The sequence below is a fragment of the Bison bison genome, unplaced genomic scaffold, assembly GCF_000754665.1.
Source record: "Bison bison bison isolate TAMUID 2011002044 unplaced genomic scaffold, Bison_UMD1.0 scf7180017864480, whole genome shotgun sequence".
Lineage (NCBI taxonomy): Eukaryota > Metazoa > Chordata > Mammalia > Artiodactyla > Bovidae > Bison > Bison bison.
The window spans coordinates 1552339-1571879 of NW_011495040.1; the positions used below are offsets into that span (position 1 = coordinate 1552339).

The window sequence follows — 19541 nt, forward strand, 5'->3', positions numbered from 1 at the left end:
GGGTTCACAAAGAATCGGACACGACTGAGCACTCACGTACACGCGTGCAAGTAGGAGACCTATTTGGTGAACAATGAGGCACGGGGATTTTGGAATAGTGAAATGTCTAGGAAAACTCAGGGTTTGGGCTTGATTAGTTGGGCAGTGCTGTTTATCAGAATGCATATCTAGGACAAAGAAGCATGCTTTAGGGGTCAAGGTTGGAAGCAGGGGAAAGTGAAGTGACTTCCATTTTTAGCATGTTTTATTTGTGGTACCTGTGGGACATCCGAGTAGAGATATCCAAGGACAGTTAAGCATGTGGATCTGGAATTCGGGTGGAATAAATCTGGGCTAAGATAAATCCATAGTTAGTAGAGTTGATTGCTCAGGGATGGTTAGAACCTATAGATTACAATGGGGAGACTGATCATTAAATTTAAGGAGCAGGAGAGACTGGCTGAAGGGAGTACCTGGAGAGTAGAAGGAGAATCAGGAGAGAGTATTGTCATTGAAATTTAGGAAGGTGATTTTTCTGGAAGGAGGATGTGGTCAGTATTGCTGCAGAAAGGTCAAGAAGATAAGGAGTGAGTGTTCTTTGGCTGTGGCTATTGGAGTGAGGAGGGCTGTAGAACTTAATGAGCATAGGCTAGAACCCAGATTGCAGTGTATTCAATTCCAAATGAACATGAGAAACTGGGAACACTGTTACAGATTTAGCTGTGAGGGAAAGGAGAGATGTGTGCCGCTCTAGGGTAGATACTACAGACTGATAGGGAAGACTGGGAAAAGTCGTTCCGTCAATAAATAATGTGCCAGGTACTGGTGTTGAAACTGGAGATAGAGTAAGGAAAGGTAAGAGGAAGTTCTTACTGTAGAGCTTACATTTTAACGGGGAGTGGGTACAGAAAAGAAACATATAATTTAATTTTGGTTAGTGATAAATATTCTGAAGAAAATAAAGCTGACTGGAGGATTAAGGATTGACTATGATGGAAGGTGCATGGATGATCTGGTGTTTATTTTTAAGAGTGGTCAAGAAAGCCTTCCACAAGAAGTAATACCTCTCAAGCAGAGACTTCAGGTATAAAAAAGCTCTGGGGTCAGAATAAAGCAGGTTATGTGAGGAACAGGGTGGCTGGAGCTGACTCAGCGAGGAGGAGGAGGGCAAATGAGGTATAGGTGGAGCTTTGTAGGAGATGGTGAGGCACTGGAGTTTCGTCCTCTGAACTTAGAGCTAACAAGATACATGTCAGCCCACTGTGTGAGAGGAGGGCCATTTACTGAGATGCAGAAGGGAGGTGCATTTTTGGAGGCAGAAGTCAAGAGTTCTTTTTCAGACATATTAGGTAAGAGATGTCTGTTAGATGTTCAAGTGGAGATGTATGATGAATAAACTGGAGCCGGTTGGGTGAGTGTGAACAGATACACGCTCAGCAATATCATTAGGGACCTTAAAATCAAGACTTGATGCCATTCTGCTGCTCTTTCCAGTTTACTGTGGCTTGAGTCCCCAAACCTTATATTATGTAAATGTCTGTGTGGGGGCCTGTGAACCTTGTTTTCCTCCCCAAAGTGCCACGAGAGAGGGAGCACAGAGGTGGCAAGCCCAGCGAGTCTCCTGCGCCAGTGTTGCAGTGGTACTGGTCCAGGCCAAGAGAGCTCTGTGTGGGAATTAGGCCAGTTTGGCAGCTGGATAATGAATTAATTTATTTTAGTCTTTTTCTCTCCAATAAAATCAAGAGAAGATAGAATAATAGACCTTTTGGTCCAGAAGGAAATCAACCTCCTTTTTTTTTCTTTTCCAAATAAAATTGCAGTCTAGAAAGGCTGAGTCATACTACTTGAGATCACAGGGCTAACATTCAGATCTCATGACTCTTATTCCAGACTCCTTTTGTACTGTCTATACTACTGAAATGAAATTACCCCAAACTGTAGGATCAGAGGGTTTATTAGTTTATAGATACTTTGAGGCTAGATTTCTTCAGTGGATAAAATTTTCTGTTTACTCAAGTTTTTTCTAAGATGCTGAAAAGTAAATTTATCAATGGGACTTTAGAACCAGACTGCTGGTGTTCAAACCCCAGCCTGGTCACTGACTTTACAAACTGTGACCATGGGTAAGTTGTTTCCCTCTCTGTGTATCATTTCATAACAAAGGCTTAATGCTAGGGTGGTTGTATTTGATGGTTATTATATATAAGATGTTTACAGTAGTGCCAGGCATATGGCAAGCAGTCATTGAGCCATCATGATCATTTTTATCTTGGACATACAGAACAGTTGTCTACCATACTTTTAAGTTCTGTGCATATAATTTGAGTGTTAATGTTATACAGAATATATGAGAAGATACAGGAAGTAAGGTAAGATAAAAGTACATAAGGTAAAACAATGTCCCTGCCCTCAAGGAATTTGCATTATAATGGAGGAAGAAGTCTTACAATCCAGGAGGCATTATCTATTTAAAATGATTGGACAGTGAAAGCTATGAATGGTCTCTTATCTTCTAACATGCTGTGAATCTGGGTATTCAGAGGAAGACAGAGGGACTAAGAAGAGGTTTGAGCAAGTTTTGTGGGTAAGGGATTTGTCTGGTTAGAGTAGAAGCAGACATTCTAGACCAATGGGATGGGCAGAAATTAGTATTTAATAAGGCCAAGGTAGGTAAACACAGGGGAGAATTTTTCAACAGTAAACAGTTTTGCTAGAGAAAAGGCCCGTGAGAGATAATAGTGATTTGGATACATTTGAGGGTATATACCAAAACCAAGCATACCAAACTTACCTCTTTTTTGCTTGGGCTTCTAAATTGGCATATCAAAATGTCACCATAGGCACTATCTTTCACTCAGGTGTATAAAGACTGTCACTGTCAACGTGGACAGGATATTTGATACATTAGATGATGATGTCAGAGGAGTGCATCACTGATGGAGTGGCTCACAGAGTGTTGATCCATAAAGGTTAGTGGCAACCTAGACTAAAGAGGGGCTTCCCTGGTGGCTCAGATGGTTAAGAATCTGCCTGCAATGCAAGAGACCCAGGTTCGATCCCTGGGTTGGAAGATCTCCTGGAAAAGGGAATGGCTAGAATTCCATAAACAGAGGATCCTGGTGGGCTACCATCCATGGGGTCACAAAGAGTCGGACGCGACTAGCACTTTGAATTTTTCAGAGTAAAGAGAGGACTAGGAGGTGATTTCTGTATCTCTTTTCTGTTTTGAGTGTTTTTTTTTTTTTTAATTGACTGAGGTTTAACTCATTGGTAATGTAATTCCCCTGTTCTATTTCCCAGTTTCAGCACATCAGCATTTTGCCATTTTTATATCAGTTTCCTACTCACTTCCTTTAGGAGGGTTTGAACATTTTTAAAGCAAATCTGAGACCTGTGTTTTATTTTACCCACAGATACTTCAGTATTTATCCCTAGTTGCCAGGGACGCACTACACAGGCACATAGGTGCCACCACATGATTGTCACTCCTCAAAGAGTTAGTAATTCTTTTATATTATATAATACCCCATCCTTCGGTTTTCCCAGTTGACTCAGAAATGAGTTAGTTTGTTAAAATCAGTATCCAAAAAAGGTCTACATAGTTACATTTGGTTGTTATGTCCTTCAAAATCTCTTTATAACAGTCTTTCCCCCCTTAAAAAAGGCTGTTTATTTGTTGAAGAAACTGAACCATTTCTTTATGGTATTTCCTGCATTCTGGTTTGCATTCTTATGATGTCATGTTAGCATATTTTTTCATTCCCCATATTTCTTTTAAGTGGTAATCAGTTCTAGAGGGTTGATTCAGATGTTTGCTTCATAGAATATTTTATAGGTGCTGATTATTTTATAATACTTATTACTTTATACTATTAGGACCGTAATGACTGATTGTCTCGGTGGGTTCAAATGTCACATGTCCCTCCATTCACAGTTACTAATGTCAGCTGGTGTACATAGTGATTGCAGGGTGTCTTTTTTTTCAATTTTGTATTTCCTATGTTTATTCATTGTAATCTATAAAGAACTCTGATTCACATACTTTCAAGAAATCACTATAGGAAACCTGCATGTCACAACTAAGACCTGGTCCAGCCAAATAAATTAAAATAAACATTTTTTAAAAAGTAAATAAAAACCATCAATGATTAAAGTTGTTTAAAAATCACTGTAATGCCTCAAAAGGAGAAATAAGATGAAGTAATTTATAATGTTTTTCAAGATGTAAATTCTCAGACATAATTGAATTACAGGAGATAAAGAAGAGGTCAGGTACTTGTACCTACATATGAGTCACTGAAATGTGCGTGTGTGTGTCTTAGTCGCTTAGTTATGTCAACTCTTGGCCATCCCATGGACTTGTAGCCCGCAGCCAGGCTCTCTGTCCATGGAATTCTCCAGGCAGGAATACTGGAGTAGATTGCCATTCCCTTCTCCAGCGAACTCACTGAATACCTAGCTTCAAATGCTGATCCATAGTAGACATGTTGTGTTAGAGATTCATGTTCAACAATGTTGCCATCAGTGTTTCTCTTGAACAACTCTTGGTGTCAAGTTTTAAACAGTTTACCCAAACAGTTGTATTACTGGTGATTTCAGTGTCTGTTTTAAAAATCTTACAAAAGATACTTTGTAAAATTCAGTTAGCTTCTAAATTTGGTCACACTCACTACACTGAGTATCATTGGTTGAACCATCCACCTCCTTGTCTCTGTTTATCAGTAAACTTTTCATTTTGTACTTATTTTAGGTTTATAGAAAAATTACAAAGACAGACTGCCCATGATGCTTCACACAGTTTCCCCAAGTGTTGGCGCGTCACCCTGACACATTTTTGTCCTAAGAAAACCAGCATTGGTATACTGTTACTCTGGAAACTATAGACTTAGTCAAATTTCACCAGTTTTTCCACTTAATGTCTCTTTCCTATTGTGGATCCAGTCCAGAATGCAACGTTTCTCTTTGTGCCTCTTGGTTTGGACTTGAGTCTCTGTGTGGAAGGCAGTGGGCTTCTTCTCTGCACTGGATCTGCACAGAGCCAGCATATCCTCTCCACACTGCCTACCCTCTGCTCGTCTGCCCACTAGTTTCTAGATCTTTCATTGTTCTGTCAGTATACTGTTTGTTTCTCCTTTTATTTTTAACGTATCGGGCTGCATCGGGTCTTTTTGCTGCATGTGGAATCTTTTGTTGTGTGCGGACTCAGTAGTTGCCCCAGGACACGTGCGATCTTAGTTCCCTGACCACAGGTTGAACCCTTGTCCCCTGCATCCGAAGGCGGATTCTTAACCCCGAGACACCAGGGAAGTCCTCTCATTTTAAAACAGGACACCAAGAACTGAATGCAGTTCTTCACATGTGGTCTGACAGGAGCAAAATGTGGAAATGCTTCAGTTGTGTATTTCGCATGACTGTTAGTGTAGCCTAAGCCTGTTTATTTATTTCCTGCCTGTTTTTTTTGTTTTTTTTTTTTTTTAAGCAACTGCATCCCATATTGATCTAATACTAAAGTCGAAGTTCTGCTTAGTTAATTCACCCAGAGTTTGTTTTTATGTCATATGAATTGCTCTTTAATCCAACAGCAAGAGTTTATGTGAATCCCTTTAAAAATTCATCTCATTTGTTTTGGCACACCCATTCGCCTCTTTGCATTTCTATTCTGTCCGCCAATGTTTTAATGGTTTCTTTTATGCAAAGCTTGTCAGTATGCTTTCTGTCATTTTCTAAAATGCTAATAAAAATATTGCATAGAGCAGGGTCAAGTCCAGGACCTTACCATGGCACAAGATGGCAAGTGAAAAGAAGTTATAGCAAGCATTTGACTGTATGAGGAAGCTATTATCATAGTGCTGTTATCATAGAGTGAAGGCCTTGATTCAGTCTTCCATGTCAACTGGGGGTGGTGTCTAAGCTAAAGAACTCTTGCAGAATGAGAACAAATAAATTTTTGGAGGGTCAGTTTTACTTTTGGAGAAGCCAGCTGTGATTCATAAGATTGTTAGCTTAGCTTTCATTTAACTGGACATGCCTGCTACTTCTACTTTAAGATTGCATGAGCCTTTCTTGAATTAGGCCTTTTTATGAATGGAATTGAAAATTTTGGAGGGCTTTAGAAGCACTTTTTTTAAATTACCAAGGATGTATTTGAATGATACTTCCTTTTCAGTAGAGCCTAAGTCATATATCATTTCCCATTTTTCTTTTTCATGTTGGTCTTTTTCTTAATCTTTAAGAACCCATTGTTTGTTGTATCTGTTCCAGATTATCTTGCTCCATCTGTTGTAATTGACTTTTTTCTGGCTCTTTTTCATTGTTGAAGTTTTGTACTTACTTACTTATCAAATTTACATTGTGCTTCCTTGCCCTGTTTATGGTTTCAAGTGTTCCCTGTATTGCTTAGAAAGTTCTCACACACCAAGAGGTAAAATAAAAAGATCCTCTTATAGTTTCTTCTAAGAAGTTTATAGATTTTTCAAAAAATTGAAACATATTTGCTATATTTAAGATAGTCAGATCTTTTCTTTGAGAAAGGAATTTTTATGCATGTGTGAGAAATGTGTCATGCATTCAGAAGTATGCAGTATGTCTGTATTCACTAAAAAGACAATAGATAATACCCGTCTATATTAAAACATAGACCATCTCACAGAAATATCCATAACCACTTATCTGTACCTTCGTCTTGATCACCCTTTTGCCTTCCCCAGTAAATCTCTTCCTATCTGAGCAGCGTAGTCGTTAGTTATGAAGCACAGAGTGACAGATTCAGAGTGCACTACGTGAGGAAAAGGCAGTTTGCACCATGGGACGCAAGCTCGTAGGAGAACAGAAGCTGAACTCCGTCTACCTTCCACCTCCCTGGGAGCTTCCCAGAGACCCTTTGCAGAAGTCAACTGGGCGAGATCACAAGTGAGCCTTGAAAGCTCAGGACCACTACACGGGGAATTTGGCTGGGCCTTCATGTGGACCAGGATGGATCTCCAACAGATATGTGGCCAGAGGACAGCTGCTCCCCTTGGTCAACTCCCAGCTTTCAGGACCAGGTCAGAGCAGAAGTGTGGGGGTGAAGCGAGGGTCCTCAGCTGACCCTCCCTCCTGAAGGGGAGAGCAGGAACTTCATCACCCAACTCCAGGGGAGCAGCAGACCCTGGACCAGACTCCCCAGGCATCTTCTGTCCTCATGTCAAAAGCAAAAATACATGATTGTCTCTCTCTCTCTTTCTGTGTAGTTGATTCTTGTTATTCTTGGTAGTTGTATTCCCTAAAGTTGCCATGAACACTGAATTAGCAAATACTGAACCAGAGCTCCTAATGGCAATATAGGACTGGGTTCCTGTGAGCCTTTGGTCACACTTGCATCAACAGATCAATACAAAACCTTGTTTTCTGTGTGTTTCTGTTGAAAGACACCTTATTTAATATTAAGTTGATTCTTAAACATAGAAGTCATAGCTAACGGCACTGTACCTCATGGCTAAACAGTTTATCTAACACATGTTGTCAGTTTTGTGGCACTTAGAAACACTAGACAGCACTTCAGTGCTTCATCTGGGGCCATTTTAAACAGTGCAGTCACCTATAAACAGTACATAGACCATGAAAAGGATGTTTGTTTACAGGATGAACTGAAGCAGGAAGGCAGAGCAGCCACTTGTCTGAGCTCAGCTAGGAATGTGCCGATTGGTAACTCAGATGTGCACAAGTGACTGTAAAAGCTCTGCAAGTATTGCTGTGTACATATACATGTTTATATATATACACACACAAAGCAGGGAAAATTATTCCAGGGTGTTAGATGTCAGGATAGTAAGTTGGGGTGGTTACTAGAGGGAGCATGAGGGAGACTTGTTCTGTTTCTTGATCTGGGTGTTGGTTACGCAGGTTGTGTTCACTCTGTGAAAACCAAGCTGTGTGTTTATGCTTTGTGTACTTTTCTAAATGGTGTTTCACTTCAGTAAACAGCGTAAAACAAACAATACTCTGGCCCCAGGATCTGGGTGATGACCACTCAGTGTGCATGGCTCTTGAGTGTTAGCACTCCGGTGTGGACAAGTTGTCCTCAGCTACAGCATGGCTGTCATTCCGGGGATTCCCACTTTACCATCTTCCTGGTGATTTTAGTTGCTTCTCTCTTATTTTGGATCTCCTGTTTTCCTAGATTCGATCTCCCCCATTATTTCCTCCTCTTACTCGTCATTGTTTCTGAAGAAGGGTTCACTGTGAATAATTTTTTTTTAATTTAGCAGATCTGAAGATACTGTTAACACAATTGTTAACACCTCATACTTGGAAAATGACAACTTTCCAAAGTATATAATTTTAATGTGGAAGTTCTTTGCTTTGGAAGTTTGATGACATTAATGCATTACCTTTTACAGTCCAGTGTTCATGTTGCACATATCTGATTCTTGATGTGTGTGACCTCTAGTCCCTCCTTCCTCATTAGCGTTTTTGTTTTGTTCAGCTAAATACTCAGGAGTGGAATTGCTGAATTGTATGATAGTTCTACTTTTAATTTTTTGAGGAATTTTCGTACTATTTTCCATAGTGTCTGCACCGATTTACATTCTTTTTTTTTTTTTAATGTTACAGCTCTATTTTATTTAGAAGATAGCAGGAGAGAGAGAGAGAAAGAAAAGAGCGCACGCACTCGGGAGAGAGATTCCTGAGAGAGTGCTTTGGCTCCGATTTACATTCTTACCAACAGTCCCATCCTCACCAGCACTTATTATTTGCTGTGTTATTTTTTCTTTTTTAATAATAGCCATAGTGACAGGTTTGAGGTGATCTCATTATGGTTTTGGAGAAGGCAATGGCACCCCACCCCAGTACTCTTGCCTGGAAAATCCCATGAACGGAGGAGCCTGGTAGGCTGCAGTCCATGGGGTCAATAAGAGTCGGATTCGACTAAGCGACTTCACTTTCACTTTTTCCTTTCATGCATTGGAGAAGGAAATGGCAACCCACTCCAGTGTTCTTGCCTGGAGAATCCCAGGGACGGGGGAGCCTGGTGGGCTGCCGTCTCTGGGGTCGCACAGAGTCGGACACGACTGAAGCAACTTAGCAGCAGTAGCATTATGGTTTTGATTTCCATCTCTCTGATGATTAGTGATTTGAGTGTTTTTCTTCATGTCTCTGTTGGCCGTCGGTATATCTTCTTTGTGAAAACATCTATTCAGGTTTCAATAAGGCTTTTTTAAAAAAAATAATGTTTTGATGTTGAGCTGTATGAGTTTTTGGTATATTTTAGATATTAACCCTTATTGGATATGTCATTTGCAAGTATCTTCTCCCGTTCCCTAGGCAGCTTTTTTGTTTTAGTGATATTGAAAGAAAGTGAAGTTGCTCAGTCATGTCCGACTCTTTGTGACCCCATGGGCTGTAGCCTACCAGTCTTTTCCATCCATGGGATTTTCCAGGCAAGAATACTGGAGTGGGTTGCCATTTCCTTCTCTAGGAGATCTTCCTAACCCAGGGATTGAACTCTGGTCTCCTGTATTGTAGGCAGATACTTTACCGTCTGAGCCACCAGGGAAGTCCAGTGATATTGATACTTTTCTTTGTTGTGCCAAAAAGCTTTTTAATTTAGTATACTCCTTTGTTTACTTTTGCATTTGTTTCTCCTGCTTGATGAGACATATCCAAAGAAATAAGATTAAGACCAATGTCAAAGAGCTTACTGCCTGTGTTTTCTTGTAGAAGTTTTATGGCTTCAGGTCTTACATTTAAGTCTTTAATCCATTTTGAATTTATTTCTGTGTATAGTGTGAGAAAGTAATTTAATTCTTTTGCATGTAACTGTCCAGTTTTCCGAACACCACTTATTGAAGAAGCTGTCTTTTCTCCATTGTGTATCTTTGCCTGCTTTGTCATAGATTAATTTCCTGTATTTGTGTGGGCTCATTTCTGAGCTCTCTATTCTGTCGCATTGATCTTTGTATCTGTTTTATGTGCTAGTACTATACTGTTTTGATTACTGTGGCTTTGTAGTACGGTCTGAAGTCAGGGAGCATGATTCATCCAGTTCTTTTCTTTCTCAAATTGTTTTGGTTATTCAGGGTAGTTTGTGTTTACATATCAATTTTAGAATTATTTTCTCTGGGTCTATAGAAAATGCCAGTGGTATTTTGATAGGGAATGCATTGAATGCATTGAATAGATTGCCTTGTAATGTGGTCATTTTAGCAATATTAACTTTTCCAGTCTATAAACACAATATATCTTTCCATCTGTTTTGATGTCTTGAGTTTATTCCATCAGCATGTAACAGTTTTCCGAGTACATGTCTTTTACCTCCTGAGTTAGAGTGATTCCTCATTATTCTTTTAGATGTGGTTTTAAGTAGCACTGTATTCTTAATTTCTCTTTCTGTTGATTGTTAGTGTATAGAAATGCCACAGATTTTTTTTGTATCCTGCAACTTTACAGATTCGTTGATGAGTTGTAGTAGTTTTTCAGTGGTGTCTTTAGGATCTTCTATGTATAGTATCATGTCATCTGCAAGGAGTGACAGTTTTGCTTCTTCCTTTCCAATTTAGAATACTATTTTTAAAATTACTTATTTATTTACGGCTGTTCTGGGTCTTTGTTGCTGTGTGTGGACTCTTCTCCAGTTGCGGTGCGCAGGTTTCTCCTTGTGGTGGCTTCTTGTGTTATGGAGCACAGGCTCCAGGCGTGGGGCTTTCAGTGGTTGCAGCGTGCAGGCTCAGCAGTTGCCGCTCCCAAGCTCTAGAGCGCAGGTTCAGTAGTTGTGCACGGGCTTCGTTGCTTCTCAACATGTGGAATCTTCTCGGACTAGGGATCAAACCCATGTCCCCTGCATTGGTTCAGTTCAGTCGCTCAGTCGTGTCTGACTCTTTGCGACCCCATGGACTGCAGCACGCCAGACTTCCCTGTCCATCACCAACTCCCAGAGCTTATTCAGACTCATGTCCATCGAGTTGGTGATGCCATCTAACCATCTCATCCTCTGTCGTCCCCTTCTCCTCCTGCCTGCAATCTTTCCCAGCATCAGGGTCTTTTCCAACAAGTCAGTTCTTCACATCAGGTGGCCGAAGTTTTGGAGTTTCAGCTTCAGCATCAGTCCTTCCAATGAATATTCAGGATTGATTTCCTTTAGGATTGACTGGTTGGATCTCCTTGCAGTCCAAGAGACTCTCAAGAGTCTTCTCCAACACCACAATTCAAAAGCATCAATTTTTCTGTGCTCAGCTTTCTTTATAGTACAGCTCTCACATCCATACATGATTACTGGAAAAACCATAGCTTTGACTAGACTGACCTTTGTCAGCAAAGTAATGTCTCTGCTTTTTAATATGCTCTCTACGGTGGTCATAGCTTTTCTTCCAAGGAGAAGTGTCTTTTAATTTCAGGGCCACAGTCAACATCTGCAGTGATTTGGGAGCACCCCAAAGTAAAGTCTCTCATTGTTTGCCCATCTATTTCCCATGAAGTGATGGGACCAGATGCCATGATCTTAGTTTTCTGAACGTTGAGTTTTAAGCCAACTTTTTCACTCTCGTCTTGTCCCTTTCATCAAGAAGCTCTTTAGTTCTTCTTCACTTTCTCCCATAAGGGTGGTGTCATCTGCATATCTGAGGTTATTAATATTTCTCCCAGCAGTCTTGATTCCAGCTTGTGCTTCGTCCAGCCCAGCATTTCTCATGATGTACTCTGCATATAAGTTAAATAACCAGGGTGACAGTATACAGCCTTGATGTACTCCTTTTCCGATTTGAAATCAGTCTGCTGTTCCATGTCCAGTTCTAACTGAATTGGAGGTGGATTCCTACTCACTGTACCACCAGAGAAGTCCTGAAATCCTTAGACTTCCAATGCTATACTGAATAAAAGGGATGAGAGGAGGTGAGAGTGGGCATCCTTGTCTTGTTCCTAATTTTAGAGGAAATGCTTTCTGCTTTTCACCATTGAGTATGATGCTTATGTGGCCTTTATTATATTGATGTTTGTTCTCTATATACCCACTTTGTTGATGTTTTTTTTTTTTTAATTATAAATGGATGTTGAGTTTTGTCAAAAGCTTTTTCAGTATCTATTGAGATGTTCATGCCATTTTTTTTTCCAATTGATTAATTGATTTTTTCCACATTGATTAATTTGTGGATATTGAACCATCCTTGCACCACGGGGATAAATCCTGTTTGATCATGGTGTGTGATCCTTTTAATGCAGGAGTCCCCAGACCCTGGGCTGCAGACCAGTGGCCCACAGCCTAATAGGAACTGGGCCACACAGCAGGAGGTGAATGGCAGGTGAGCCAAGCACAGCTTCATCTGCCACTCCCCTTCACTCGCATTACCACCTGCACCATCCCACTTTCTCTTCCCCCAATCCATGGAAAAATTGTATTACATGGAACCAGTCCCTGGTGCCAAAAAAGATTGTAGACTGCTTTTTTAATGTATTTTTGGATTAGATTGCTAATGTTTTGTTGAGGATTTTTGTTCATCAATAATACTGGTCTGTAATTTTCTTTTTTGGCGTGATATCTTTGTAGGGTTTTGGTGTCAGGGTGATACTAAGCTTGTAGAATGAATTCAAAAGTGTTTCTTCCAATGATTTTTTTTTTTTTTTTTGAGTAGGTTGAGAAAGATAGTTGTTAATGTTTGGTAGAAATCACCTATGTAGCTCTCTGGTCCTGGACTTTTGTTAGTTGAGAATTTTTTGATTACTGAATCAATTTCTTTACTGATGACTTGTCTATTCATATTTTCTACTTCTTCCTGATTCAGTCTTTGCAGACTGTATATTTCTAGGAATTGGTCCATTTATTCTAAGTTGTCTATTTTATTGGTGTATAATTGTAATAATCTCTTTATGATCCTTTGTATTTCTGTGGTGTTAGTTGTAACTTCTTTTTCATTTGTGATTTTACTGATTTAGGCTTTTTTTTTCCTTGACGAGTCTGGCTAAAAGTTTAACAATTTTGTTTATCTTTTCAAAAAAAGTAGCTCTTAGTTTCATTGATCTTTTTTCTGGGGTTTTTTTTTTTCCAGTCTCTTTCATTTATTTCTGCTTCCATCTTTATGATACTGTTTCTTCTACTAACTTGTCTTTTGTTCGTTCTTTTTCTGCTTCCTTTAAGTGTAAGGTTGCTTTCAGGCTATTGACACTTGAGTTCCAGTTTTCTTCTCTTTAATGTTCTATTCTCTTTTCTCTTCACCTTCTCCTTCTGAGAATAATTTAGTTATGATTTAACACAAACTCTTCTCTTTTCAGTAAACTGTGCATATTACTATCTTGTCAACAGTGCCTTGAGTTCCCTAGGTCAGCGCCCTCTGTTTACCCTTTAATGGGTAAACTTCTTGTTTCCACTTGAAGTAGAGGATGTCTGAAAGTCAACGTACAAATTTAACTGCTTCTGGAAGAGCTTTTTACATCTTTCATCTTTAGATAGTTCTCTTCTCTAACCCAAGTTCCAGCAATACCTGATACTGCCAGTCCTGGACACTTTGTTGAGTTTGTATTGAATATTGAGTGGTTTCTTTGCTTTCTCCTTTTTACCCTTTGCTTTTACCTTTTTATGAAGATTCATCTTTTTCCAGCCTCCTAACTCAGTTCCCACTCATCCATCTGCTTTCCAGCTTCCAAATTTTTGTTGCTGTTGTTTACTTTTACTCTCTTTATCCTTATGAAATTGTCTTTATAAGTAAGGTGAAAAGACAGCCTTCAGAATTGGAGAAAATAACAGTAAATGAAACAACCAACAAAGAATTAATCTCCAAAATATACAAGCAGCTCATGCAGCTCAGTACCAGAAAAATCAACAACCCAATCAAAAAATTTGCCAAAGAATTAAACAGACATTTCTCCAAAGAAGACATAACAGATGGCTAACAAACAGATGAAAAGATGCTCAACATCACTCAATATCAGAGAAATGCAAATCAAAACCACAATGAGGTACCATCTCACACCGGTCAGAATGGCTGCCATCAAAAAGTCTACAATGAATGCTGGAGAGGGTGTGGAGAAAAGGGAACCCTCTTACACTGTTGGTGGGAATGCAAACTAGTACAGCCACTATGGAGAACAGCGTGGAGATTCCTTAAAAAACTGGAAATAGAACTGCCATACAACCCACCAATCCCACTGCTGGGCATACACACCGAGGAAACCAGAATTGAAAGAGACACGTGTACCCCAGTGTTAATCGCAGCACTGTTTACAATAGCTAGGACATGGAAGCAACCTAGATGTCCATCAGCAGACGAATGGATAAGAAACCTGTGGTACATATACACAATGGAGTATTACTCAGCTATTGAAAAAGAACACATTTGAGTCAGTTCTAATAAGGTGGATGAAACTGGAGCCTGTTATACAGAGCAAAGTAAGTCAGAAAGTAAAACACCAATACAGTGTATTAACACATATATATGGAATTTAGAAAGATTGTAACGATGACACCATGTGCAGGATAGCAAATGAGACACAGATATAAAGAACAGACTTTAGGACTCTGTGGGAGAAGGCAAGGGTGGGATGATTTGAGAGAATAGCATTGAAACATGTATATTACCATATGTGAAATAGTTCAGTGCATGAGACAGGGCACTCAGGGCCAGTGCACTGGGATGACCCAGAGGGATGGGATGGGGAGGGAGGTGCGGTGGGGGGAGGTTTGGGACAGAGTGGGAGGGGGACACATATACACCTGTGGCTGATTCAATGTATGGCAAAAACCACTATAATATTGTAATTAGCCTCCAATTAAATTAATTTAAAAATTCCAATACTAAATTTGATTTTCAGAAATGAACAGAATTAGGTCTTACCTTATCTGTTCTAGACCTTATTGTCACAAAATTACGGCTCAGTCTCAAATACATTGTCCAGTGCACTGTGTGATACTTTGAAATAAGGCTGTGGAATTCAGTGTGGAACTGAATTTTTTTTATTATTATTATTTGTTTTGGCCATGCTGCGCAGCTTGCAAGATCTTTGTTCCCCAACAAGGGATCAAGCCTGCACCCCCTGCAGTGGAAGTGTGGATCCCTAAGCACTGGACCACCAGGGAATTGTCTTTATTTGATTTTAACAAATCACATTTAAATGATCACATGCGGCTGCTGCTGCTGCTGCTGCGTCGATTCAGTCGTGTCCGACTCTATTCGACCCCATAGACGGCAGCCCACCAGGCTTCCCCTCCCTGGGATTCTCCAGGCAAGAACACTGGAGTGGGTTGCCATTTCCTTCTCCAATGCATGAAAGTGAAAAGTGAAAGTGAAGTTGCTCAGTCGTGTCCGACTCTAGCGATCCCATGAACTGCAGCCTACCAGGCTCCTCCATCCATGGGATTTTCCAGGCAAGAGTACTGGAATGGTGCGGCTAGTGGCTAGCATATACTGGACAGTTCAGGTCCAGAGCTGATGATCTGGAATTGGAATGTAAGGTCTAGTCGGTGTATCTACTACATGGAAATTTTTTTCCTTCTCCTTGACTTATTTACTTATTCATTTATATCAGTATGGACACATTGATTTCTGTACTTTATTGATTTTGATGCTCAAATTGTCCCAGATTTGAACCATGGAAACCTCATTCAGGTTTCTTCTGTGTCCTTTGGCATGTCTCCATCGTTCTTTCTGGATCATTCATTCTAGAACTAGACATTATAGCCTCCTTATGAGCTTGCCCCAATTCCTCTGGAGTCATCCATTTCTCCAAGGAGCTCTAGTTCCTCCATCCATCCAGTGGAGAATGCTGTTTGGAAACCAGATCTGGTTGCCTGGTAGGCTTGTAGCTGCTGGACCAGCACTGCGTCTATGCTCTGTAAGCTGACAAGGGGTTTTTACAGATTTTACAGAGCCTGGTGGCTGTTACATTGGACAGTACAGATAAACAGATATTTCAGTCATTGCAAAAAAGAAAAAGATGGGGGTACTAGGATTTTAGGAGTTCAGAGACTCCTACTTCCCTGGGCCTACCTCAGCACAGTTGGTACTTGGCATCTGGGGATATAGCTGGTTGGTGATGAGAATGCCAGAGCGATTGATGCTAGAACCCCTCTGCTGGTGGAGGAATACTCTGTCTCTCTTTCTAACCTCCTATTGGCAGATGTAAACCAGGAGCCAGCTGCCAAGGGGATATAAATAATTGACATTGCAGACCCTAGACCATTGTTCCTCAGCCTCAGCACCATTACATCTTGGGCCAGGTGGCTGTCTCGTGCTTCATAGGAAGTTTAGTAACATCCCTGGCCTTTACCCACTTGATTCCAGTACCCACCCCACACCCAAATGTTTCCATACGTGGCCAGATATCCCCTGGGGGAGCAAAATGACCCCATCGAGGACAACCTCCTGGGCCAGCATTGTAGGAAACTATAGAAGGGGGGGAGGCTTGGAGCTGAGAAACAGTAGTGCTGACCAGCAGCCTATTTTACTTCGCTCAACTCTGGAATGTGAAGGAGGGGAAGAGAAGTTAACACTCAGGTGCTTGTTACAATCCTGCAATACAGAGATTGGTATGTGCTTTTTTCCCTCTGGTTAATGAGGAAAGCAAAGACCAGTTAAGCAGTTTCAGGCAAGATTCACATCCTTGCTGATAAAGTTACTTATTTACATCCTCTTGAAGTTTGCACTTGAGTTTTTAGCTTGTAAGGCTATGCCTTATTGCCATCCTTATTGCCTTATGCCTTATTGCCATCCTTTTTAAGTGGAGGAACTGTTCTTTTGAGTGTTGTATTTTCAAGTCATTATGGGTATATTGTCAGCCTGGGTACATCTGAATGTTGCCCTACCAGAGTCATGCTCAGAACCATGGCTAAAAATGTTCACAAGTGGAGGGAAGAAGAAACATGAATATTTGTGAGGGAATTTTCTAGCAGTCCAGTGATAATGCCCTCTCACTGCCGAGGGCCTGGGTTGTATCCCTGGTCAGGGAACTAAAATGCCATGAGCAGCACAGCGCGCCAAAAAAAATTTGTGTTAAAGCCAGTGTTTGGTTTTTTAGTTTTGGATACTTTGAGTACTATTTAACTTGGTTTCCTAAAGATTTGCTTCAAACTGTACATGCACTGCTTATTTTTCTCATTTGCTTTTATGCTTAGTCCTTTACTGTCTTCTGTTCCATACAGTTGTGTATCACTCTCGATAACAGAAAGACATATCCTCTCTCAAAGGAAATCTCCCAGAGATCAGCCTAACAGTTTGTAGTATCTCTCCTGTCTCATCATCGTCTCAGATCCAAAGTTAGGCTAGTGTGTGTTCTAAGCCAGGCATAAACTGCTTCTCTTCCATTGCCGAAGCAGTCTCTGTACTTTGTATTATTCCTAGTCCTCTCCAGAGTTTCATATCTGTTATAGGTCCCTTGGGTTCAAAATCAGTGAAGGAACTAGAGCAGACATAAACATAACCTAACAGTTGAAGGCAGGATTTTTGAAGACCTATTAGGTTTGAAATTGGTCCACCAAGAAAAGAAGAGGCAGTGACTTGATTCTTGTTTTAAGCTACGCATGGGTTTCTAAGAGTGGATTTAGAGTAACTGCTCTGTGTGGAAGAAACATGGAACAAAGGGACCTGAAGTTGTTCTTCAGTGTTTTGAGGAAAAGGTGCTCAGGGCCTGCTTGGTATGAGCATTGTGTCAGGGTGGTGCTAACTGGGGGGCTCTGTTGTACCCTCTCACCAGAACAGGTCATCTTGTGTTGCTCTTATCTGTTGATGTGTTCCCATAGTTCTGTGCCACTCACTCTTCATGCTGTATTTTAATTGCCTGTTTACTTGTCTTCCCTTTTAAACCTCAGGCACTAAATGAGTACTGTAGGTGCTCAGAAACTTGTGTTCATTGAGATAATGTTGTTATGGTAATTTAATGTGAAATTATCTCCTAATATCCATGCAGGACAAATCCTTTACACTCTAGTAGAGCTGACACATACAGACTGGGAATTTATCACAAATAAGTGTGCAGACATTTCTAGCTCAAATAACCATTAAGTTGTATGTTTCCTGCTCTGTCCCTATTCATCTAGTGGTTTTCTTCTGCTTACCCTAAAACAGTTGCAGAAAATCAGATTTAAAGGGTTTAAACTGTTTTACCCAAGGCAGGGGCACAAATCCCATTAAGCATGTTTCACCCTTTAGTTGTGACATTCTTCTCTCTAACAAATATGTGTAGTCTATCTTTCCAGGAAGGCAGAAAGTCCCCTACTGCTCCTTGTACTGTGTTGGCCCTGTGTGTGACAGGAAGGCTTTCTGAACGGCAGCTTGGCCTCGTCACTGCCCTCTAGTAGGCTTTCCGTGTTGTCTGTGTGGGGTCCAGCACGCCCAGATGATGCACTATGCTTGGGAGAAGTCATTCTGTGAACGCTTAGCTTGAAACTCAGTGATGAGTTTATACTTCAGCAAAAATTAACATGGATGGGATACAGAATCCATCTCTAGAGCCAAAAAGACACTAGTTGTATTCTGTAATTGCACTGGGTCAACTCTTTTACCCATTTATACCTCAGTGTAAAACCAGCCATCCTGACACCTTCCATGCTCCTGTACAAGTTGAGCTGGGATGGCGGAGTTTTGTCTGTATTAGGTTTTGGTGGTTTTTTTCTTAATGAAACATTGAAAACATAGAGAAAGTGCTGATGTGGACAGCTTCCACTTTGTACCCTTTCTTGATTCCATTCTGTTTCTTTCCTTTTTCTCCCTACCTCCCAGATGTCATTGTTTCTTGGGAGTTGGTGTGTATCCTTTCCATCCACATTTCAGCATGCTTTCTACATAAGTATGTGTCCATACACTGTAACTATAGAGCATTGTATTGTGTAGTTTAAAACTTACATAAGTGCTTCCCTGTGGTATGTATCCTTTTAGGACCTGTTTTTGTAGGGACTTACATGTGATAATAGCAATTTGTTGGAGCACAATGTTCTAGAATTTTGTTATGCAATTATGTCATGTGTGATAGGCTGTTGATTCCCTTGTCTGAAGATGTATGTATGTGTATTTCCTTATACATTTGACAGAAACAAAATTTAAAATAAATTATATATTTGAGAATCATATTGATATTATGCTGTGATTTGAAAGAGTGAGGCCTGACGTGTTTCTTGCTTACTGAAATTTTAAACAAAGGAGATAGTAATGTTTTCAAGTATTTACCAGTATATGACATGGATTTTCAAAAAGTTAAGAGAATAGTACTCTAGAATAAGAACTTATAGATTAGTGACTTCAGGTAGAGCTGTGTTTGATTGATTATCAACCTATGGAAATAAATAAGCAAATATCTATTAACACCTGCCTTGAAAGTAATTCCTCAAGCTCAGAGTTTCATTTTAGAGAAGTTATATGATTGGTAGAATTAAGCTCTCTTAGAAAATAAAGAATTAAGAACAATAAACATGATATTAAATGTGTATCTCTGTGCCATAGTAAATAAAAAAGTTCTGAAGACATCTACTTCTGAAACAGACACACAAATAACAGATTTACTGTTATCAGAGGCTGTTTGTCAGTTCATGACTGTTTGCCTTTGGAGCAGGTCACGTAGTTCTTGTGGACATCAGTTTATTCACATGTAAAGGAACAACAGTTCAGTGA

General features: G+C 40.2%; 1 protein-coding gene across 1 annotated transcript in view; it reads left to right on the forward strand.

Moving 5' to 3' along the window:
• Positions 1-7: 7 nt before the first annotated feature.
• Positions 8-19541, forward strand: part of KCMF1 (potassium channel modulatory factor 1) — a 64833-nt gene continuing 45299 nt past the window's right edge. The window contains exon 1 of the mRNA XM_010862181.1: positions 8-2948. Within this exon, the coding sequence (XP_010860483.1) occupies positions 2888-2948 (61 nt within the window). The 5' untranslated portion in view covers positions 8-2887. The remainder of the gene's footprint in view (positions 2949-19541) is intronic.